Here is a 26,447-nt window from a genome sequence, read left to right on the forward strand (position 1 = left end):
TACCCAGTCATTTATTTTACCCTCAGTAGTATTATTGATTTTTGATTTTGTCTGCGTTATTGAGATTCTTGTTTAAAAGTTATGGTAAACAAAGCTAGAAAACCGTAAGAATAAGTGAGAAAAGTAAAAGGACGACTGCTTTTACTTAAACAACGTAAAAGAATGATTTTAATTTAAAATGTATAAATGTACATATTCGAAATTAATAGCAAAAAATTCTCGCAGTTCTAAAATTAAATATAGCATTGAAAAATGCTTTACAATTCTTAAAAATTTCAGTATGCAACAGTAGTTTTCCAATAGACTGCAAAGGCATTTAAAATTTTCAGAAAATTCCTCTGTTTTTTGGCAGAACGTACACAGTAATCTTAATATTATCAAACACATCACAAATTTAGGTACATTAGATAAATTGGAATTGAATTATCGAAAAAACATTCATAATTTAATTTGATTAGAAAAACGTTTCTCACATTTATATATGTACATCGAAATTTCTACATAAATTTTCATTATTTTGAATTCAAAATTTTCAAAATTTCTTTCTTTATAAGTTTTTAATAAAATTTTTCCAATTTAAATTGAAATAATTTGCAAATTCTTTAAAATATTCCATTAAAATTCAATTAGTTTTTAATTTCAAAATTCTCTAGAACAATTATAATATCATTTTGTATTTTTTTTTTTTAAATTTAAAATAAATTCTTTGGATTTTTATGTCTTTTTTTCTTTCAATGACATTTACAATATTATAAAAATATTTTTTTTTTAAATACAATAATTTCTAACTACATTTGGAAGATTTTCTATATTTAAAAATTTTTGGGCTAATTTTCTTGTGGTTTTTCTTGAACAGCTTGTCTTTTAAACCAACACAAAATATTAACCCAAGCGAATGCACAAGATCCAACATAAATAACACGTAGTTTTGGTGATATAAATAAAAAGTTGACTGTTTGAGCTGGAAGCCAAAATAGACATGATGTCTGGAATGTTGGTATAAATTTTTGTTTTAATTCTAATAATAAATCATCTTTTTGTTCCATTAATGACATTCCTAAAAAAACAAAATTTTATTATTTTTTTTTTTTAATTATAAATTAAGAAAATAATTATTTATTTATTTAATGTGAGATTAATTTACCTATATAGAACATTGTCAATAGAAATGGCGTTAAAACAAATTGATCTAATAATAATTTTTTAACAACTATTTTATGTGTGCTACCTGGAAAAGTTCCATCTAACCATTTGTACCTATAAATTGAATTCGAGTAAAAAAATGAAAAGGATTAAAAATTTTATAATTTTATACGTATAAGGTAAACGATTTTTTTTTTATAATAATTGAAATTAGTGAAAAATTTTGCCATAATTCCAAATGTGTGGAAAACAAACATAAATAACATAACAACAAAACAGAACAAAATAGAAATAATGTTAAATTAAATTTTATAAAGTTAACAAACAAAATGTGCTTCAAAAATATAATTAAAAAATATTTTTCCGAAAATTTTTAAGCGCAATGAAACGCATTTTATATAAGCTTTCCATTAAATCATTAAAACAAGGTTAAATTTTAAATATGCAGCTCAGGTCACATTAAATTAACGGAACGAAATTTTAATCTAACGTAATAAAAGAAAGTTTAAGTAAATATACATTTTATTTTTCGTAATTTGGTTTGTTCAACAATATTGAATAAGTCAATTATTGACATTAAACCTAAAATATCTGGTCACAAACTTAAAATCTTCTTAATCTTTTTAAAATTCAGTTCCACTTAATTGCAGGATCCAATTAAATGCACGAAAACCAAAAATTTTTCAAAATATTTTACAAATTAATATAATTTAATTCTTGGGCAATTATTAAATAATTTAATTTTCTATTAATTTCAAAATTAATGCTACAGTATGTATAAGCTAATACGAATGTTACAGTAATACTGTCTTGCTATTCATTTCAGTGTTTACAACTCATAAACGTATAGTGTATTCTAAGAGCGTATTATTAAAATTTGAAAATCAGAGATACAGAATTATTTTATTGATTTCTTTTAAATTTCTACTTTTAATATAAATTTATGAATATTTTCCATATATATTATAATTAAAGCTGCATGCTATTTATGGATTATAAATAAATAGTTTTCAGTACGAAAGTTCTATTTCCTTTTATAATTAAAATTATTTGATTTTTCAATTAACAATAAATTATAAGAGTTGAATTGAAAATATTAAAATTTAAAAAGTTTTATACCATGAGAAAAATTATACATACTCGTATTTATATAAAAATAAGGCTCTGTGCGAAAATATTAAAAAAAAAAGTGCCAAGAAATATGCTATAATTTTTATTGTTTTAATAACACATAAAAAGTTTGTAAAAGTGTAATTATAAAAATTCGAAAATTTGAAAAAAAGTGCTTAAGAAAATAAAATTTAATTGCCTTGGTTTTGTTGCTTATAAAATAAGTGTTTTACAATGAGATTAACACAGAATAAAATAAGATTGAATTTGTTTTTAAAACTATTGAATTTCCAGTAACGATTAAGAGAAAATCATTTGATTTAAAGTGCAAGTTATGAAACGATGGAAAAATTGAAAGGGAAATTTAAGAATAGATTAGTACAATATCATGTGTATAATTCGAAAATATTTTAATGAATGATAATATCTGTTGTTACCAAGAGTATAGTATTGCAAAGAGAAGCCAAATAATAAAAATTTTGAATTTTGAATTTCCTCACTATTTTCGAATTCAAATACTAGAAATTTGAATCAAATTCTAATTCTTAGAATTCTTAAAATTCTTCAAATTCAATTTGTAATTCCCAGAGTTCAAAAACTTACCCTTAAAATTACGAGCTAAAATGTATGACTGTATGTTAATAAAAATTTAATTTGCTCGACAAACAACTGATTTTAAATTATTTAATGGTTACCATTAAATTAATTTAATAAGTCAATGTAAAACTCTCTATATTCAATATATTTATTTTTATTTCAGTATTATATTTATTTCTATTTATAATACTCTCTTGTATATTCTCTGTATATTAATAAATAGAAAAATTAAAGCCTGAAGAATGAAATAAAATTTTATGAATTAAAAACTTAGAAAACTCTAAGACTATTTCTGTAAAATTTTTAATTTTATAAGACTTATGTGGCACATTTTTACACAAAATAAAGAATATTAATTTAAAACTGTTTCATTTCACCCTCAATTTAATATAATATCAATTGGTAAATTAAAGTTACGTAGTGGTATATGCGAGACACCATGGTATCCCCAACGTGATAAACATTGATAGAACGGTGTTATATGAACAAAAAGTAAGTTTGTTTTGCAAAACGTTACCTTTGAGACTGAATTATACTTTACACCACGAGAATTTAATTATAAAATTATATTTGATTATATAGTGAACCAAACTATAATTCGGCACTTTTTTACTATATTTAATGAAATATTTAAAATTAGTTTTTGGGGTTGTAAAGTAACTACTTTAACATTTCAAATCGTTTAACTTAAACTTCTAGGGTATATCTAAGCTGTAATTGAACACAAATGTCCTGCAACTAATCTTATTATATTTTGAAATATTGAGAATAGGACGGATGAGCGGACAGAAAACCAGACACACCTTAATATGTCTAAATAAACATAGAATTTTATGCTTAAATAAAAAAATTAAAAACCCTTTGTCTTTACAAAACATTTGGGTGTAAATTTTTGAAAATTTTCACTAACCTATAAATTTTATACGTGAATTAAAAGCCGATATTTTAACTTTCATTTCGATAACAAATTCGTGCCAATAATCTTATTACCTTTGTATGCTATCGCGTCTCACATATTCTGCATATGTTAAGCGTCTCTATATAATTACATAATATGTATATAATTATATATTTTTACAGTATCATGTAATGTTGAATATTTCATTATGTAATAAAGTTAAAAAAACCAATACCTCATATATAATTTCTTTATTAAATAAATTATTATCAATTAACCACCCTTATCAACAAAAACATTATACAATCACACTTTTTAATAATACATAATGTACATTAAATAAATATACATATGTAAATTATATGCGGATACAATTATTCAAAAGTACATACTTATACGAGTATATAAAAACCCACGTGCAAGAAAACCCAAAACAATCATATGAGTGAAGCTTTTTTAAATTCAACACAAAAAATCTCAGCGTTTTCTAGAGCATTGTATCTGAATAGTAATCACAAATAAACATAGTTTTATAATAAAATATACTCTTTAAGGTGTATATGTGTGTGTGTATGATGTAAATGAAATTTTGATTTGTAAAATTGAGAATGTAAATTTCATGTAAACTAAAAATGATATCAAAATTTACGATAACACAATTATAATGAATTTTAAATGTTAGACATTAATGTTAATAAAAAATAATTAATTAAAATAAAAAAATAATTTTAAATAAAATTTATCATTGCATATTTTGCATTGCATTTGTGCATTGTGATTGTGCATACATGACATAATAAAATTGTGTGTATTAACGTGTTAATAGAGAGAAAAAACAGTGCATTTACACATTATTATTTTCATTTTTTTTTCTTCTCAAATTTTTTTTATTAATTGAGCAAGCATTTTATTTTAATTATTAACTTATAAAATAATTATATTATTTCCAACTATATATTTTTGTAAAAAAAATTCCCATATACATTTATATATAAGACTTATATACAGGCATACATTGGTCGGCTTAAAAGTAAAATTGGCTATCTGCAATATTTGCTGTTTTGATTAAATATACACAAAGCATTGCAAAAACTAATTATGCTGTTTTTTGCTTCTAAATTTGCCAAAAATTTTATTAGTTTACACATAAATAAATTTTATTAAAAATGCCATTTCTGATGAGTTATTTTCGACATATAGCAAATTTCCTTTTAAATTAGCCTTCAATGTATGGCTCTATATACATAATATTTTATATATGTATACATATTAATATTATATTTTATAATTTATTTTAATATATTATCATATTTTATTATACGATATATAAATTTATTAATGAAAATATAAAATACAAAATATAAAAAATAATTTACTATTTATGTATACATATTACGTATATAATATTGAGCTAAACTTAAAGCTTTCATCGTATTACATATTATGTATAGTTTTATTATATATATAATATCGTATTATACAATTAATAAATATACATACAATATAAACTATACTTGTACTCAATTAATAACAAACCATGTGTATAGTGTTGGAGAATAACAAAATGTTCCCATAACTGCATACCGACCTAATGTAGGCATATCGATTTTTTCTTTAGTTGGTGCCTATGTATAATATTTTAGCAGTACATACGTTTTGTTTTTTTTTTTTATTTTTATTTTGGATTTGAGTTATATTTGATTAAAATTATAAAAAAAAAATTAGATTAATAATAATATATAAATAAAATAATTAAATAATATTATGTAAAAAATAAATTTATTTTAATTAAAAAATAATCATCAAATTTTTTAAAATTTTTTCAAAAAATTGTTCACTTTGACACTTCTTTTGTTATAATTGTAATATGTTTGAAAGAATTCTATGATTGCTATAAATATTATATAAAAATATATTTAAATTAAAGAAAAATTTAATATTAAAAATTATATTGCTATAATAATTGTATATTTTTGATGATTCTTTAAAAAAATATTATATACACACATATTTCAACATATGTGTATTTCTTTCATATTAGATTTATGTATAGGTATAAATATATACGTGTATACTTACAAGGATTTTCTTATTAATATATTGTTGTGAGAATTCTGCACCAACATATAATGATCCATATACAATACTATTTGCAATTAAAGGATTTTTATTAAAAAATTGTCTAGCAATTGATAACATTATTAATCGAATATATAATTTAGGAAAATTTTATAATTGTTATATTAATTTTAAAAATATATTATAATATTGGAGCACTAATATAATATTAAATTAATTCTTATTTATATTAAATATTTATATATGAGGAAATAAAATTATAAAAAAAAATATTCTATTATAAATTTTTTCTTTAAAAATAATCAATTTTTTTCTCTATATATAATATCTTTATACATCTTAACCTATCGAAAGTTAAATTAATTCTGGTTTATAATAAAAAAAAACAAAAATTGCTAAATACAAAAAGAAATTTCAGTATATATAAATATAATAAGTACATATGTATATAAGTATATCTTAATATAACATTATATTCATTGAATTGTTAAAATAAAGTAAAAACAACAACAAAATGAGCGAGCCATACACATCATTTTGTTCTTTTTCATATTAATGAAGATTTATTATACCATTTTACATATGTATAAAATCATATACATAATGCATATACATATATGCATAAATACATTTAGATTATATTTATCTACATCTAACCATAGTAGTATAACATAGTAGTATCTACAAATATTATATTCCATTCAATTCCGCATTAAAAACATAAAAAAAAAGACAAAACCCAAAAAAAAAAGAGAATATTTAATTCAAAAGCAAAAAGACTTTGTTGTTCCTCTATACTGTACTTCATATCTTATCATGGAAATGTTTATATACATTTTTAAATTTGTAATATTTTAATATGAACAAGTTTTATATACATGCATATTTGTATGTATAATACGTTAGTTAATAAATACATATTAATAAGGTATATTAATAATAAAACAAAGTATATATACAAAGTATATTTAAATAAGATAATAAAGCGCGACAATTTTTGAATTAAAACTAATTCGGATAAAAGTAAATCGACTTAGAAAGTAGCACATTTCATTTAAATAATTTGTTTGAAAAATAGCATTGCTTATTCTTTTATTATTTCATGCTTTATTGCATACTTTAAGGAGAACAAAATTGGTATAATTAATAATTAAACTTAATTATAATGGTAATGCTTTGATTAAACTAGTTAAAATTTCTAAGAGAAGAAAATTTATAGTTATTTCCTTTTATAGAAGTCTTAAAAATATTATAATTTTAAAAATGTGAGCAAAAGAAAAATGATATTTTGGATTCCCTATTGGATTGTGCTAAGAGTTATAGTTAGGAAATCCTGTTGGAATTCCAATATTTTCTTTTATAAAAGTTGTAATTTTTTCTAAGTGTATATATGATTTTAATATGGATAAAACATCGGAACCAGTTATGATGACGTAAAAAATTTAATAAATGTAAATAAATTTTTAAAAATGTAAATAGTGACGTCAATTAAAATTTTTCGTTTCAAGCACTATTCATATATAAGAAAGAGTATAATTAATATTTCAGCCATATTTCATACTAATTTTCGCAAAATTTTTGCTTATTAATATTAATTTCCTATGATAATTACAATAAGAACTCTTTAGCTTTTTTCATAAATTCTTCTCTCTTTTTTCCAAATCAAATTTTTCATAGTTCTTTCTACAGATATTGTTATAATGATTTTCTCGATTGCTCTTAGGTCTTTTCCAAATACTTTTGGTAGCCAAAAATTTATCAAAAACTTATAATTAAAAAAATTTGTAAACCGAAGCGGGTAGAATCGACAAACAGATTGGAATGAATAAGCACTTTTTTTTTCAATAGTATATCATATGTTTTCAATTTAAACTGGTAGCAAAACAGTTTATCATTACTACATTTATTATAGTTTGGATGATAAGCGTAATAGTACGAAATATTAACATTCTAATCTTATACATATAATATATATATATATACATATATATATATTAATGAATGATAAGGAAATATTAATAATTTCCATTTTACTTAAATTTACAACGGTACGTACATATAAATATATTAATAGAAAATTTCCTAACGATCTTATATTAATCTAAGGGCGACTTCTTGTCAATTTACTTAAATTTTACTGTTATTAAATTCTTATTAAATGAAAAATATGTTGATGGAGATTAATTTAAAATTTTATTACTATTATAAATGTGCGCCTATAAGTATGTTCTATTATATATTGTTAATATTATGTACCAATTCAATTAGTAACTGGATTTCAAAAATATAAATATAAATTTCAAAATGAACAAGAAAATTTATTTTATAGATAAACTTCTAACTACAGGTTATGCTTTAAGTATATTTCGAAAAATATTTATTAATATTGTTAATCAACCCATATAACAGTATGTTCTCATAGTTCACAAAGAAGAAATTGTTTATTTTGCAAATATTTTTAAATTTAAATCTCCAATTAATAAAATAAAAAAAAACATTACCAAACTTTGATAATATTAGTAAATAACGGTAAATTACCAATTACTCCAAAAAGCTTTTTTTCTCATGATTCACTTGAACATAAAATGTTTAGCATGTTGCTAAGAAATGTTGCTTAACATTTTCGATTATTTGAAAACTTTCGCACATGCATTTCCAATTCTTTCATGAGTTGTCGAAAATTCACTACAAAATTCGAATTATATAATAAATACACAAAAGATTCATTTTCTAAAATAATAAAGCTTATTTAAGTACTTTGTTTAACATTATATAGAAAAAAGCTGTTTCGATAACATTTCTAAAAAAAAAGCTCAGAAGCTTTAAAGGAAATTTTAAGGAAATTTTCAGAAAATATTTTAGGTAAAAATTCATGTAAGTGTGCAAACACATATTTATACTTACATATATACTTATAATTTTGTACAGAAATTTAAAAAATTTGGTTACTAGGTGTGTCTCTAGAGTTGAATAATTAATTCTTATATATTAAATAAATATATCCATGTATGTTAAGATTGTAGATAAAACTAATGTTTAAAGACAGAATTATATACGTTATTTTTAAATAAACCTAGATAAACGTATATTATGCACTTATGCAATATATTTATAAATGCCAATAAAACCATACTTTATTACAATTTCTTTGTATATTATAAATTTTGAACTAACAAATTTTGCATTACCATAATAACATTCTACTATATATTATTTTAGCAAAAATATACAATTAAAACGCTTCAACTGTCAAACAAACAGTCTTCACAGTTCGGTTCTGTGCCATCAGTGTCTTCCGGTACATAACTATTCAAATGTTCTTCTAACTAAATCGATCGATTTAAGTGAATAGTTGAGTATTTCCAATTATTTCTTTCAGTATAGATGATTTGTGATATATTTTATATTCGAAACTGATGTCGAACTATTAATTTTTAAATTCATAAGTTCGTTTTTGTTCTTGCAAGACAAAACTATTCAAGCAAATTAGAGACTATATTGCACTAATTCATAGTCCTAATATTGTGTTTTTGTATCAGTACTATGAATTATTCCAATATGATCTACATTCTAGTTATAGTGTCTAATATAAAAAAAACATGTTTAATCGTATGCATAGTTTATAAAAAAAATCTATTAAATTCCAAGTTCTTCCTTATACTTATATCGCTTATAAATAAAAGTCACTAACTGCGTTAAAAAATAACAATTGAAACAATTTCCTCTATAATTAAATAAACAAAAAATTTTCACTTATGCATTTATTTTTCTTTTAAAATTTGAAAGTATATATATGTATATATATCTATGTATATTATATGTACTTACATTTCTCTATAAAAATATTTAAATTACATAGATGAAAATTTTTTAAAAATTCATTTTATTCTACTTTTATAATTTATACGCAATTTTAATATTTAATTAATTTTTCTTTTTTAATGTAACATAGTAAATAACATAATATACGTATATGTATAATAAATGTAGTATATACATGTATATATTCATGATATATAACGGAAGTTCATTGAACTTTAACACCATCAAAATTTTCATCATTATCATCGTTACCATTATTATACGATTATCATTATCATAACAATTACCACCATATAATCACAATATATTTGTGTGTATGTATGTGTATATATATATGCAATCCAGTAATCATCATTGTCGTCATGATTAACCATTTATTATCAATTTCATTTTTCAATATATAAAAATGAAATTTTCTCTTCTTTCTATAAAATTCATTTTTGTCTTTATTTATATATCCTAGATATTGTATATTGCATATAACATTGTATATATATATGTAAATTATTTTCACCTATACTCTACACATTATATTTTCCGAAAAATATTACACGAATTGTAAATTTTATAAATGAAAATCTATATATGTATAAAAATATATATTTACATTATTATGTATGTATATATCCAAATTATTAAGCACACTAAATATATACATATACATATATATATATGTAAGTGTAATATTTGCTTACATATTTACTTATGTAGAAAATTCTGTACAATAAATATTTTTATTCTTGAAAAGATAAACATATTTTTTGTTTTTTTTTTATTAAGTGCACGTACATAATTTTAAAATAGTAAAAGATATATTTGAATAATAGAACATATATATGTACATATATATATATATAGCTCTTTATATTATACACTCATGTTTATATTGTATCATGATCCTTTTACCATAATGTTTAATTATAATATCTGTTATACTCCTGTATATTTATATAGAATACTATATATTATATAGTGTATATATGTGCACATGTTATACTTGAATTTGCAAAATTTAAATATTTGTACATTTTTATGTATAATAGTTATATTTAAAATGAGTGTGTATATTCATATTTATAAATATATAATTATGTAATATATAGTACAAATATATGAAAATAGATTAAATCATTTGTTATAATTTGTTTTCTCCTCTTATTTTTTTTTCGGCATTATTACATTGAAGACCTATTTCTTTCTTCATTTAATACATATATATATCTTTGTAAAATTAAAATAAAATAATAGTATTATAGAAAAGGACACCAAAAAAAAAATTTTTTTTTCCAATATACTACAAATCATAGTTTATCTTATTTTATTTTAGTTTTTCTCTTATTTGGAAAAATTTTGTTTTTATTAATAATATTATGTTTTGCATGTATGTATGTATATAAATAGATATACCTGTACATATATAATGTATATTTGCTCACATAAAATGCATATCTTAGAATTTTCATACTTAAAAAATTTATGTATGCCAAATATGTTATTGTAGATATATATATATATATATATATACACATAATATTGTAATTTGATAATGTTAGAAGCAAAAACTATATGTATATATATATAATAACAACTAAAAAGAATAAAAAAATTGGAGCAAAAATTTAAATAGAAATCAAATATTTCTTTTAGCTTTTAGAAAACAAAGAGATAAAATAAACAAATAAATTATAAAAAAATAAAAAATTATTTTAAAAATTTTTGAAAAAATAAAACATTCCCATTAAAAAATAATAATAAATTTGGTCCTTTTGAAATTTAATGTTTATTTTTGTATATATGTGAACATACTAAGTATTTTGTTGCTCTTATTTAAATAATTTACGATCATCAACGTATTACAAGCTTTACACTCACATTTAAAACTCTCTTTTCTTTAAAACTCCATACCTGTCCCTTTGAATTTATATAGGAAACGGAGAATTTTTTTTTTTCTGTAAAATCAGTTTTTAAGATCAAATTTTTAAAGTTTCAAATATTTTTTCTTATTAAATATTTTACATGAAACTTTTAAAATGTTGCATTTCGAATACAATGAGCTACAACTTTTAAAAAATATTATGATGTCAAATAAACTTTTATTACGTACATATACATAAATGCAAAATAGCGGATTGTGCTTGAAAATACTCCTCATCTCTCTTGAAAATAGCGGATAGTGCTTGAAAATACTCCCCATCTCTCTGAGAAATTTCTATACATTAACATTTTCTGTTAATATTTATTTAGTTTTTCTATTTTTAGCACTTTTTCAAAAAATTTTTGAAAAAAATACTTATTAGTTTCATCCTGTCCCTCCGTAAGTTCCCATGCTTACAAAACTTTTGCCTCCTTGAAGGTAGAAAGCTGAAATCTCATATGTACATAGATCCTTACTAAAAACTTATTTCTGTAAAACAAAATATTTACTTATATATCCCCTCTAAAAATTATAGCTCCCCAAAACCATAAAAATTCCTTTTTTTAACTATTTAATGCAGCGAAACCATAAACATTTTGAAAATTTTACAGGCGCCGAAAAGTAATGACTTAAATGGCCATTAAAATTTACCGTTTTGGATGTGGTTTTTCTTCTAGACAGGAGGTTGCAAGGGTCTAAAATTTTAGAAGCTTTTAGACACTAATAAATAGTTAATTTTGTTTTTGAATTTTGTTCTAAATTTTGGATATCTTATATTTCCGAAACTGCAAGCTTTTTTAAATTTCTAAAAATGCAGGAAGCTAACAATAAATACCATGTCAATAGGAAATATAATTATTTTTTTTACCTAACGCAACTCTTAATTCGAGCCTTATTCTAACACCTCTTACAATTTTTTTTTGTTTCATCCTATGTATATGCAATTCTTGAAACCGTTTTGTATATGAATGAAACTAACTTTAATAGTGTAGTAGGTATACATAAATTTATTTTAAAAGCAGTATTTCCACTTGTTAAAGGAAAAACCGCTACATTGCAAACCATTGGTTTAACCTGAACTTTATTATTTTATTAAATTTATGCAATTACGCAACTAAAGTCATAAAAAACAAAAGAAATACATTGAAAACAAAAAGAACATTTAAGCTACCTGTATTACATAATAATTTATCTTATAATTAGAAGTAAATAACAAGGAAAAGAAAATGTTTATGATGATAAAAAGGACACACGATAATATTATTATACATTTATATAATTTACATATAAATGTATATATATATATATATATTTGTGTATATGTATATATATATATATATATATATATATATATATATATATATTTATATACATATTCAAAAATTCTTCATAGTACATATGTAGATAAATTTAATCTAACAAAGTAGAAGTAAGTATTTAAAAAATATTTACTTCTGCATGTAAGAATTTAAAGTATATACATTCATATATACATACTTGATTCTTATACACGTTAGAGTCCTGACATTTAATAGCAACATAAAATAAAAAAAAAAAAATCTTATACTATTTTTAATGTTTCTATTGTTGTATTTTTTTTTTATTTCTTTTTTTTTTGTTGGATATGCTCTGTTACTCATAAGAATATTTATCTGTCTGGTTTATCTATATAAAAGTTATTATCCTCTATATATAAATTTATCTACATATTTTACTATTATATGCTTTGTATTATATAATATAGAATATATAAAAAATCAACTCTTTTTGAGACAAAAATATTCTCTTTCTTTTAAGGATACTTATTGCACTTATATATATATATATATATATATATACAAAAGATTGTTAAAAGGATAAAGTAGAAATCTAAGTAGAAATGGGTATAGGTAGGTGTTTTAAAGTCCCACTTATAAACCATGTTTAGATCCGTTTTGTATCAATACAATTTTTTAAACTTATACACTTTGTTAATGTTATATATATTATATATTAGACATATTATATATATAGTATAACAGTTGCTTTATTCATAGATAATTTTTGAAACATAAAGTAAATTTTCTATATAATATTAAGGTTAGATTTGAAAATTTTTCACAATAAAGTAAAAGTCATTATATAAAAAATAAAATAGGCGAATTGAAAATAAAATAATGAAATAAAAGGGAAAAACTATAAATGGAATAGAAAATAGAAAAAAAAGGCAATTTATTACATTTTCTTAGTTTCTTTATTATCCTACTGAGATTTTACTTTGTTTTATTTTTTCTTTAAAATTTTCCCTTGAAAAATCTTAAAAAACAACTTTGTATTGTAGTATTATAAAAATTTTTAGATTACAACTCAGAAATCAATTGGTGTAAGTCAACTCTAATCAAAATTATATTATTGTAGGGAAATGGAACTCTGTTCTTAAAATCTTTAGTTGAAAATAGTTCTAAATTGAAATATTTTTAAGTTATTGTAATAGTGAATGTCATTCATATTGTTCGGTTGTAAACTTTCTTTTCAATTTTTTCCATTTATCTCAAAACTAAAATTTCCTAACTTGTACTGATTAATTTCTGAACCGTTTTATCGCTATATTATTATATACTACTATTTATTTATATTTTTTGTAAAATTATAAATTAAATATAGAAAAGATCCTTGGTTTTTTTTTGTGCTTAATTTATTATTATATTATAATAGATACATAAAAAAATTTGTGTTCAAGAATATAAAAGATATTACGGCACGTATAGTTGGAACTATATGCATGCAAATACTTATACTTAAATATATTTTAACAAGTATAATACAAATATTTTTAGAAATCATTATGAAAAAGACAAGATGTTAAACAAAATAATAAATAAAGCATCACGCATTTATATTTTAATGAAAAATAAAAATTAAGAGAGCATGAATACAAAAAAAAAATTTTAAATTTAAAGTAAAAATTTTCCAATTATTAATGGTTTTTTTTTTTAATTTTAAATATTAAGAAAATTTTTCCTTTTTTTACTTTTATTAAGATAAATTATTTGTGTAAAGATGAGATGATGAGAAAGAAAAGGGAAGATCAAGGACAAAATCTAAAATAACAAAAAAAACATTTACCTATAAAGGACTTCTATATTCATATACAGACACACATACATATATACATATATATATATATTGATATACCCATCATCATATTTCAAAATGAATAAAAAAATGAATTTATCACAATTTTTTCTCTATCTCGTTTATTGTTCTTTTTTTTTTTTACTTAAATTAAAAATAACAACCAGAGCAATAATTTTTTTTTTACTCTTCGACGTGCAAAAAACAAAATCCCTATATGCAGAAAACAAAAATCAAATTAAATTAAGATTTAAAATTAAAAAAAAAAACAAAGAAGAAGCATCAGAAAAAAAAAAAAATGAAAATAAAATAACGAAAATATTATATAAAACAAATTTTCCAAAAACCAGCATATTATTCGCCTAAAAATATGCAATTGTATACTCACAAAGCAGTATGCAATATTATATGGTATATACATGTAATATAGGTTTATAGGTATGAAAGTATGTGCATTTATATTGTGCATGAATAAAATATTATATTTGAGTAAATGTGAAACAAGCACTATGTATGTATATGTAATTTTTTAGTTTCAACAAAATGTTAACTATACTACCAGATAAATAAGCATAAATATAGGCGCACATACTATAACATTAAGTTCTGTATGTATGTTAAATACGAAAATGTACGAAATATACGAAAATAGAGAAAAAAAAAGAAGTACATAATCTAGATTCAGTAAAATATTTTCTTTAAACTTTAAAAATAAAAAAGAGAATAAAATATCATCAACTATATTGTACATAATACTGTTATACTAATACATATATACAGATTTTTTACACCATACAAAAATAGAATATAATGTTTACTAGATATTCTGACTTAATAGTATACTTATATACGAATACATTATATATATGTATTAAAAATATCCTTTATTCCTTTATACCGAACATTATTATACTCCATACAATATTTAGTCGTTTCACAGTTGTAAGTTTTTTGATATTTACAACAAAAAAAAAACCCTAAAAAATTATACAAAATTTTGCATTGCAAGGCTAAATTTACATACATCCATACAAATGTGTATGTCTGTATGTATGCCTATATATTTTATATCCTTTTACTTCTACATTTAATACTACTATTTTATTATTTTTATTCTCGTAAGTAAGTAACTCTCACTTACAATGTAATACATTTTGATAATTTTGGATTTTATTATTAAACATGCGCAATAATTTTAAATAATTAAGAATTTCGTATAACAGTTTTTTATTCTCTCTTCTTTTATGTTTTAAATGTGTATGTGTTTAGTTTGTGTGTTTGTGTACTTTGATAAAGAAAAATACCGATGCTAAAATAATGATGATAAAATAGAAAATTTAACGATATTACGTTATAAATGTATTTATAAAGAGGCCAGTAAAATTCTATAATATTCTGTATAAGTATAAAAAACAATGAAGTATACTTAATACACTGTACCGTTATTTTCACTTCTATCCTCTGTATAAAAAATTTATTCTTTACCTATATATTTATAATAAGAATAAAAATATGAGTATGAAATTTATTACTGTTATACAATTTTTGACTTTACAAAGCTTGTTTTTTATCAAAACAATAAAACTTTGTTATAATAAAAATATGTACGTATTAATATAATATCTATATAGTAATAAAATTGTCAAGGAAAATTGTTATAAATTTATATACAAATTTATATATGTGTTAAAACATTCACACATACGAGTATACACATATAAATTTATACAACGATTAATTCGTGTGTTTTAACAATCTTCGTTAATTTTCATCGATTTATACCAGAAAATTTACAGAATTATTATGTATACACACACAATATAAAAGTTATTTTCCGTATAATAATATTATTATTGTCTCGGGATATTTTAACAATATGTATTTTATTTACGTATGTGTTTATTTGAATTAAAAAGATATTGTTATACTGTTATATATTATTATATGTACTCATATATTTTCTCATAGCAAAAATAATAAAGAAAAAACACATTAAAGGAAAAACAAAAAAAAAACCATCTATAAAAGAGCAATATAATGGTATTTGATTTTTCCGGAAAATCAAAAGATATTGACACTCAGAAAATTTTGTTAAATTATTATTCAATTACATTGAATGAAATTGCTTTAGTAATTAAAACTATTAAGCATTAAGTTGTGTTAATAAGAAGCTTAAGGAATTTGGCACGAAGGAATTATGTTGTTTATTTTGAGGGATTTATGTTATTTATTTTTGTATAAAATTTATTAATAAAAGTAATTTTTTTATAATACAGTTATATTAAACGTCAACTCTTATCATAAGTGAATTATAAGAAGAACAGTTGGCAAAAACAGTAACATGACAAATGAATAATGAGTAATTTAATAGATCTAGTGCATTTTTCTCAACAATTTTAGTTGATTTTAATAATTTCTAAACAAACCAAAATAACGTATACAACGTATACCCATCATACACTGTTTTATTTCTCAACAGACGAAATTTTTGTCAAAAGTTGGAAACTTTCAAATTAATTGTATAATTAATTTTCTCAAAACATTTTACAAGAGAACCTTTCGTAAATAAAATAATTTGCACTAAATTTAACTTCAATTATCTATAAGTGTATATTAAAAATCTTTGTTTCAAATTTTTTTATACTCGTATAAAAGTTTCATTATTGCAAATATACAACTTTTCCATTTTTGTATAATAAAATTTATTCTTATATACACAGATAAAACGAAAAAATTAGATTCATTTTTAAATTTCTTGTATATGTATAAGTAAATTATAATATTTGCAATCCTTTATAACAAAAACCAACAAAATGTCACATTCATCCTTACACAAACACTATATACAAAATATTCCAATATAACAATTTAATATCCTCCCTTCTATATTATATTAAATTATTATTTGAAAAAAACAAGAGAGAATGAACTAAAATGTTAAGTTATTTTTATTAATTTTGTTATACAAAATTTGTATACCAAATTCATTTCAATTCAATGAAAAAAAAAATTTCTTTTATATTTTTGTATACCAGAAATCCTGCATATAACACATATAGAATATGAAAAACGAAACTTTATAGATATTTTTAATATGTGCGAAAAAGTTCACAAAAAAAAAAATTTTTTTCAGAACGGGTGTCGAAAATTTTCGGTTCCTATAGAAATAATTTTTAGAGATTAGTATATGAAAAAAAAAATATTTAAAAAAATTAAAATATTAAAAAAAATATTTAAATAAAATTTCAAAAAAAAATTTTGCATAAGTGAATTGAAATAAAATGGAAAAATTAAAAATGAATTTTCGATTTCTTTTTTTCCAATTATAAAAGAAAAAGTAAAGAACCAAAAAGAAAGAAAAAAAAAACATACAAAAAGCAAAAATGAAAATTTTATTCTTTTTTTTTAACCATCCTTTTTTCGAAAAGGCAAATTACACAGTATAAAGCATATATGAGCTAAAAAAAAAAGAAACACAAAAAAGAAAATAAAAACGAAAAAAAGGAGTAGTGAATATAGAAAAATTACTGGATTTTTTTTAATTAAGAATAAAATTAACTTTTTAAAATTATAAAATAACAAGGATATTGGAATTATTTGAATGTATTTAAAGAAAATTTACATTTAAAATTAAAATACTTGAAAAAATATTAAACAATTCCGAAAAGAATTATAAAAAAAAAAGTGCAATTCTAAAATTTTGTATAAATTATGGGAAGAAAATGAATACATACAAAGACGAAAAAGATAAAGAAATTTTCAAAATTAAAATTTTCTAAAGTCATAAACGAAATTTAAACGAAAATATTTGAGAAAATAATTGGATTAAATAAAAAAAATCGGAAAAGAAAATAAAATAAAGTCAATGTTATAATCAAAGAAAAATGAAATTTTTCAACCATTTTTATATTTAAAAAAGAACCCATCAAAAAAATATTCGGACTTTTTTTTATTTCTTTCTGCCCATTTAATTTTTATTGCAAGGAAAGAAAAAAATAAAATTCTTGTTTTTTTTTTTTTCCTTAATTCTACATTTTGGCTGTCGTTCAATTTCGTCGTTCTTTTTCAATATCTTACATGTATTGAACAGCACAAATACAACTGTACAAAATTTTTATACATATTTATAATGTATACCAATTTATACCAGTATTATATTGATGGTGTTAAAGCTACATCATTATATTATCCTTGGCGCAGGATCAACATTTTTTCTCATAACAAGATATTAAAGGATACTATTATTTCATTTCATCATCATCATCATTATTATCATTGTCGTCAAGAATCATGAAGATAGAATTTTAAATGAGAAAAAAGAACGAATCTCAACAAAAAAATTATAATATATAAATGTATTATATGTATGTATACATATATTTGTAGCCTATATATATGTTAAAAATAAATGAGAACGAGAGAAAAATGTATAACAGATTAAAATAATATTATATGGTATAATAAAGAATTGAATCGAGCATCATAATAAAAAATATAACAGATATAAAGTATTATAACAGACAGGAAAAATATAACGAAAGAACGAACCAATACAAATGCAAAAACAACAGTAAAAAAAAATTATATAGAGAGAGAAAAGTTAAGGAATTTTCTTATATTTATTTTCCTCTTTTATTATTATTATATACAAATACGGGAATTATTAAATATTAAGTAAAATATTTAAATATTTAAAGAAATAAATTATATTCTTATATATATACTTATTTTTTGTAAAAAAAAAAATTATAATTAAAAATAAGTTTTTTTTTTGAATTTCTAAATAAAATTAATTGCAACAATTAATCTAATATCTTAATTACACAAAAAAAAAGTCATTTATACATATATATACAAAAAAAAAAGTATATATAATTTGTACATAATTTGTATATATAGAACAAAAAAATCTTCCAAAAATGTTAAAACAAATTTATATAAAAAATATTAATAATTTTTTTAATTTATTATTATTTTTATATTTAATACCAATTGTATTAACAATTAATAATAATAATAATAGTAATAATAATAGAAATAATAAAAATAATACAAATAGTTATATTAATAATAATATTAATAATTATTTTTATAATAATAATAACAATAATAATAATAATCATAATATTAATAATAATAACAATTATAATAATTATAATTTATATAATTTAAGTTTATTAGAAAATCAAATACGTTATGATACACCAGATGATTGTAATTTACAATTAATTAATTTTAATAATTTAAATGATATATCATTAATATGTAATTTACGTACAATAAATAGTGAATTTGAAACAACAAATTTTAGTGTTATACCATCTGAACATACAATTGATTTAAATGTTATATGTAATGATGATATTATGACAAAAAGTTATTTAGAAACAAAATCATTTTCACATTTAATTAATTTAAAATATTTAACAATAAAATTTTGTAAAATATCAAAATTTTATCCAGATATATTATATGGTTTAGATAATTTAAAAAATTTTACATTAAATACAAATAATATTATATGGGCTGATTTTAATTTAAATATTGATTATAATTCATTTAATTATGTAAAAAATTTAGAAAGTTTAGATTTAAGTAAAAATAATATATGGTCATTACCACAAAATATATTTTGTATATTAACACGTTTAACATTTTTAAATATAAGTGAAAATCGTTTACAAGATATTAATGAATTAGGTTTTCGTGATAAATTAAATGACGATATAAATAATAATAATAATAATAATAGTACTAATAGTAATAATAATGATAATGATAATAATAATAATGATAGTAACATTAATAATAATAATATAAATGATAATAAAATTTTATCATCTTCATCATCGTCCTCATTATTATCATCATCATCAGTATTGGGAACAGGATCAGGTGGCTCAATAATAAAATCAATTACTAATAATATAAATATATTAGGTTATAGTAATAATGATGATGATAATAATAATAAAAATAATAATAATAATAATAATAAAAATTCAACTATTATAAAACCATTAATAACATCAACGAATATTATTAAGAATAATATTGATAATAATAATAATAATAATAATAATAATAATAATAATAATAATAAAAAGAAATTTATTAATAAAAATAATATAACATTATCATCATCATTATTATCACCATCATCATTAATAACATCATCAATTGTAACAACAACAACAAAAACAGCTACAATTATAATACCAACAGTATGCTCATTGGATTTAGAAATTTTAGATTTATCATATAATAATTTTGTATTATTACCAGCTAATGGTTTTGGTGTATTAAAAAGACTGAAATTTTTAAAATTAAATAATAATGAAATATCAATGGTAGCTGATAAAGCATTAAATGGTTTAAAAAATTTAAAAATATTAAATTTAAATGCAAATAAAATTGTTTCATTACCATCTGAATTATTTATAGATGCTATTAATTCAATACAAGAAATATATTTACAAAATAATTCAATAACAGTATTATCACCAAAATTATTTTTTAATTTAACCCAATTACAAGCATTAGATTTATCATTAAATCAAATAACATCAACATGGATTGATAAAAATACATTTTTAGGTTTAATTAGATTGGTTCTATTAAATTTATCACATAATCGTATTACAAAATTACAACCAGATTTTTTTACAGATTTATATACATTACAAATATTAAATTTACGTCATAATCAATTAGAATATATTGAATCAAATACATTTGCATCAATGAATAATTTACATACATTATTATTATCATATAATAAATTAAAATATTTGGATGCATTATCATTGAATGGTCTATTTGTATTATCATTTTTATCAATTGATAATAATCAAATAAATGATATACATAATGATTCATTTAGAAATTGTAGCTCATTACAAGATATTAATTTAAATGGTAATCAATTAAAAATTGTACCATCAGCATTAAAAAATATGAGATTATTAAGAACATTAGATTTGGGTGAAAATTTAATAACAAATATTGAAGATAAATCATTTGAAGGTTTAGATAATTTATATGGATTACGTTTAATACAAAATTCAATACAAAATATTTCATCAAAAATGTTTAAAGATTTACCAAATTTACAAATATTAAATTTAGCACATAATCATATAACATTTATTGAACCGAATGCATTTTTAAATACAACAAATATTCAAGCTATACGTTTAGATGGTAATCATATAGTTGAAATAAATGATTTATTCTTAAAAATACCAAGTTTATTATGGTTAAATATATCTGATAATAATTTATATCAATTTGATTTATCACAAATACCAAAAAATTTGCAATGGTTAGATATACATAAAAATGATATAAGACAAATAACAAATTTAAAACAAAAATCAAATGAATTACATTTACAAACATTTGATGCAAGTTTTAATTTAATTGAATATATTTCAGCTGAATCAATACCAAATAGTATAGAATTATTATTTTTAAATGATAATTTAATAACATCAGTTGAACCGAATACATTTTTAGATAAACCAAATTTAACAAGAGTTGATTTATATGCAAATCATATTCGAACATTAAATACAAAATCATTTCGTATACAAGAGGTATCATATAATAGACCATTACCAGAATTTTATATTGGTGGTAATCCATTTACATGCGATTGTAATATTGAATGGTTACAACAAATTAATACACATGGTTCACGTCAATTCCCAAGAATAATGGATTTAGAAACAATTTATTGTAAATTATTAAATACAAGAGAAAAATCTTATATACCATTAGTTAAAGCAAAATCAAAACATTTTCTATGCCCATACTTAACACATTGCTTTGCATTATGTCACTGTTGTGATTTTGATGCATGTGATTGCGAAATGATATGTCCAAGTAATTGTACATGCTTTCATGATGAAAGTTGGTTTACAAATATTGTTGAATGTTCATCAGCAAATCATACAGAAATACCAAGTGTTATACCAATGGATACAACTGAAGTTTATATTGATGGTAATAATTTTGTTGAATTATCTGGACATAGTTTTTTAGGGCGTAAAAATTTACAAATTTTATTTGCAAATAATTCAAATATTCAAGCAATATATAATACCACGTTTAATAGTTTAAAACGTTTAGAAATATTACATTTAGAATATAATAAATTACATCGATTATATGGTAATGAATTTAATCAATTACAAAATTTACGTGAATTATTCTTACAATATAATAAAATAAATTTTATTGGTAATGGTACATTTGCCCGTATGCCAAAATTAGAAATATTAAGATTAGATGGTAATAAATTGGTACAATTTGAAATATGGCAATTATCATTAAATCCATTACTTTTACAAATTGGATTAGCTGGAAATGTCTGGTCATGTGAATGTAGTTATTTAAGTCGTTTTCGTACATTCTTACAAGTTAATTCTGAGAAAATAATTGATGCAAATAGTGTTGCATGCATTTATAATAATATGTCAAGTATATTAAAAGAAAAAAATGGTACAAAATGTACATTACGTGAAGGAATTTCTACATATGTTCGTGGATCTGAAATTGAAAATTTATTACCATTAATGTTGGTTGGTACATGCGCATTTGTATTTTTCTTTGGTGTAATTTTAGGTTTATTCTGTTATCGTCAGGAATTATGCGAATGGGCTCAAACAAGTCGTCTTGTCAATTTATGTTTCTGTAATGGTGATTATATTGAAAATTATCATAAGGATCGTTTATATGATGCATATATAGCATACAGTCATCATGATGAACATTTTGTAAATCAAATTCTAGCTGATACATTAGAAAATGATATTGGATATAGATTATGTTTACATTATCGTGATTTAAATTTAAATCTTTATATAACAGATGTTATTTTAGAAGCAGTTGATAGCTCCAGGGAAGCATTAATTGTTTTATCTAAAAATTTTCTTTATAATGAATGGACACGATTTGAATATAAAAGTGCTTTACATGAAATTATTAGTAAACGTTATAAACTTGTATTTCTTTTATATGGTGATTTACCACAACGTGATCTCGATGCTGATATGAGACATTATTTACGTACAAGTACATGTATTGAATGGGATGATAAAAAATTTTGGCAGAAATTACGTTTAGCCTTACCAAAACCAAGTCAAAAGAATCGTCAAACTCAATCTAGTCAAGGTGATACTGGTGTTGTTGGAAATCAACCAACTGGTACAAATATTAGTGGAATTATTAGTCAACATCAAGGACAATTTTATAAAAATCGTAATACAGCAAATACAATATATAATACAACACAACATCCACATCATCATCATCATCTTCAACATCATGATTATTCAACATTAGATCGTAATCATCATCAAAATACTATGACAACAAAATCAAGTGGTGGTGTTTATGATAATTGCGGTAATTTTCAACGTATGTCTGGAACTGCAACAACATGTTCTAGGAAATATAACAGTAATTTTGATACAGCAGCATGTAATAATTATAATACAATATCAAATAGTCAAAAAAATAATTTAAGTATTAGTACAATTGATAAAAAACATGAATATGCAATACCATCAAATTGTATATTACAACAACAAAATGCATCTAATGGTGACGGTGGAAATTTAAATCCATCATCTAATTATGGTTTAAATTTTGAACATCGACAACATCCATTTAATTCAACTACAAATGGCTTAGATTTTTTATTAACAAGTAAATGTGGTACAGGAGGTGGTGCTGGCGGTGGTATTATTACTGGAAATAATGACATTGGACCAAATAATTTTGGTATTGGAACATCATCAACATTACCACCAAAAGGTTGTAGTAGTAATAATGCAAGTGGTATTCATAGTGGAGCTGGTACAATTGGTATTAATAATAGTGGAATTAGTAATACAAATCGACAAAATAATAATTTAAATCATAATATTATAAATAATATTAATAATATTAATAATAACAATAATAATAATAATGATATTGATAGTAATCCAACAATATCAAATTCAGCAATTTCAATATGTAATTTATCATTAAGTCAGAGTGTTAGCTCATCTGGTAGTCTAAATAATTCTCATTTAAATAATTTCAATTCAAATAGCTGTGCAGGTCGAATTAGTGGTATAGGTATTACTGGTGGTGGTGGTGGTGGTGGTGGTGGCGGTGGTATTGATAGCAGTAATATTATTGTTGGATGTAATAGTAGTAATATTATTAATAATACAAAAAATTTTAATAATTCATCATTATATTGTAATAATTGTAATGAATTATTAAATGATAATTCAAATATATGTTGTAATTGTAATAATCGTAATATTGATACATTAAATAAAAGTAAAAATATAACAACAAATTCAACATCTACAACAGCAACAACAACATCAGGAAATAATAATATTAATTGTAAATCAAATAAAATGATGCAAACATTATGGTCGTAACACTAATAAAATTAATATACTATAATATTACAATAAGTTATAATGAGAATAAATTTATTAATATATTATTAGAATTTTTAAAATTAAATTAATTAAATTATATTATATATATAAATAAAATTAAAAGCAGCCCATATATAAGAACCAAAGATTATTAATTAATTTTCATTATTATACTATTATATTATACTAATTAATAATAATAATATAATAATATTTATAGATATTTAAAAAATATTATAAAAAATAATAAATTAAATTAATTAAATTACAAACGTTATTTATATTTATAAATCATTGCTTTAGCATAAAAGTTCCGTAAATTACACATGAAATGATAAAATAAAATTCCAATATTATAAAAAAAAAATATTAAATTATCAAAGAAAAACAAATTCATTTTCTTTTTATAAATATATTAATTTGTATAATACAATTGCCATTCATAAAATAAAATATTTATATTATTACAAACGAAAATATAATTAATTATTATACAAATAAATTGTTGTAAAAGGTATATACAGTAAACAACAACAAAAAAAAATTAAATGAATGAATATAAATTAAATATTATATAAGAATTAAATAATAATTTCTACATATACATACATGCAAATATATAAAGATCAAAAATGTATATAAGAAATTAATACTTAAAAATTCAAAAGAAAATAAAAATATTAATTTAATTTATTTATTATAAAATATTCAATTATATAAAAATTAATTTAATATATTTATATAATAAAATAACAGATTTAATTTTATACAATACAATTCCATTATATTATAAAATCACAATTATTATTTATTAAAAATACAAAAATCATCAACAAACAAAAACAAAAGAAAGTTAAAATATAGAATATTTTAAAAATAATAAAATTTAAAACAAAAAAAAAATAGAAAATATTAAAGCAAATGAAAAAATACAAAAAAAAAAATTAAAAATTCAAATTTATTATACAAATACCGTTAAAAAAAATAATGTTATAATAAAAGTTACAAATCCACAAAAACACACACCTATACTTGTAAAAATCAATAGAAAATTAACATAAACAGAATAGAGAAAGAAACAAGAATTTTAAATTAGAAACAGAATTTTGTATATAAATTGTACATAAATTAAAATATTCTTTTATAAAATGAAAAATAAATTATTTTTTATTTTATTTTAAAAATAATTTTTTTAAATTTACGTTTTCATAAGAATTACAATGAAAAAATAATTAGTTGTGTTTTTTTATAAAGTTCTACAATTTAATATAATTGTTATATTTTAATATTATAAGTTCGTCCCCGCTTAATTGCATCG

At 20.6% G+C, this 26,447-nt stretch overlaps 2 protein-coding genes across 2 annotated transcripts; one reads left to right on the plus strand and one right to left on the minus strand.

Annotated features, from left to right (window-relative positions):
* Positions 1-735: 735 nt before the first annotated feature.
* Positions 736-6,158, minus strand: LOC129609079 (mpv17-like protein). The gene is made up of 4 exons (XM_055520942.1): positions 5,828-6,158; positions 5,285-5,373; positions 1,145-1,257; positions 736-1,057 (listed from the first exon to the last, which is right to left on the minus strand). Exons 1-4 carry the CDS (start codon positions 5,945-5,947, stop codon positions 828-830), a joined length of 552 nt encoding a protein of 183 aa, XP_055376917.1. The 5' UTR covers positions 5,948-6,158; the 3' UTR covers positions 736-827.
* A 13,772-nt stretch (positions 6,159-19,930) lies between these two features.
* On the plus strand, positions 19,931-25,841 carry LOC129609110 (toll-like receptor 6; the record flags this gene model as incomplete). Its single annotated transcript, XM_055520989.1, has 1 exon — positions 19,931-25,841. A coding segment is annotated over one exon (5,196 nt), but the record flags the coding sequence as incomplete, so codon positions are not given.
* Positions 25,842-26,447: the final 606 nt, after the last annotated feature.

Source organism: Condylostylus longicornis, unplaced genomic scaffold (assembly GCF_029603195.1).
Source record: "Condylostylus longicornis isolate FDR11 unplaced genomic scaffold, ASM2960319v2 ptg000038l, whole genome shotgun sequence".
In the NCBI taxonomy this organism is placed as follows: Eukaryota; Metazoa; Arthropoda; class Insecta; order Diptera; family Dolichopodidae; genus Condylostylus; species Condylostylus longicornis.

Bases quoted from the DNA above. Each gene is read 5' to 3' on its own strand.
- LOC129609079 (XM_055520942.1), bottom strand. From the start codon at position 5,947: ATGTTATCAATTGCTAGACAATTTTTTAATAAAAATCCTTTAATTGCA. The intron at 1,258-5,284 runs GTTTGTTATTAA...TTCAATTTATAG, and splicing joins TCTCCAACACTATACACATG to GTACAAATGGTTAGATGGAA. The intron at 1,058-1,144 runs GTAAATTAATCT...TTGTTTTTTTAG, and splicing joins ATTGACAATGTTCTATATAG to GAATGTCATTAATGGAACAA.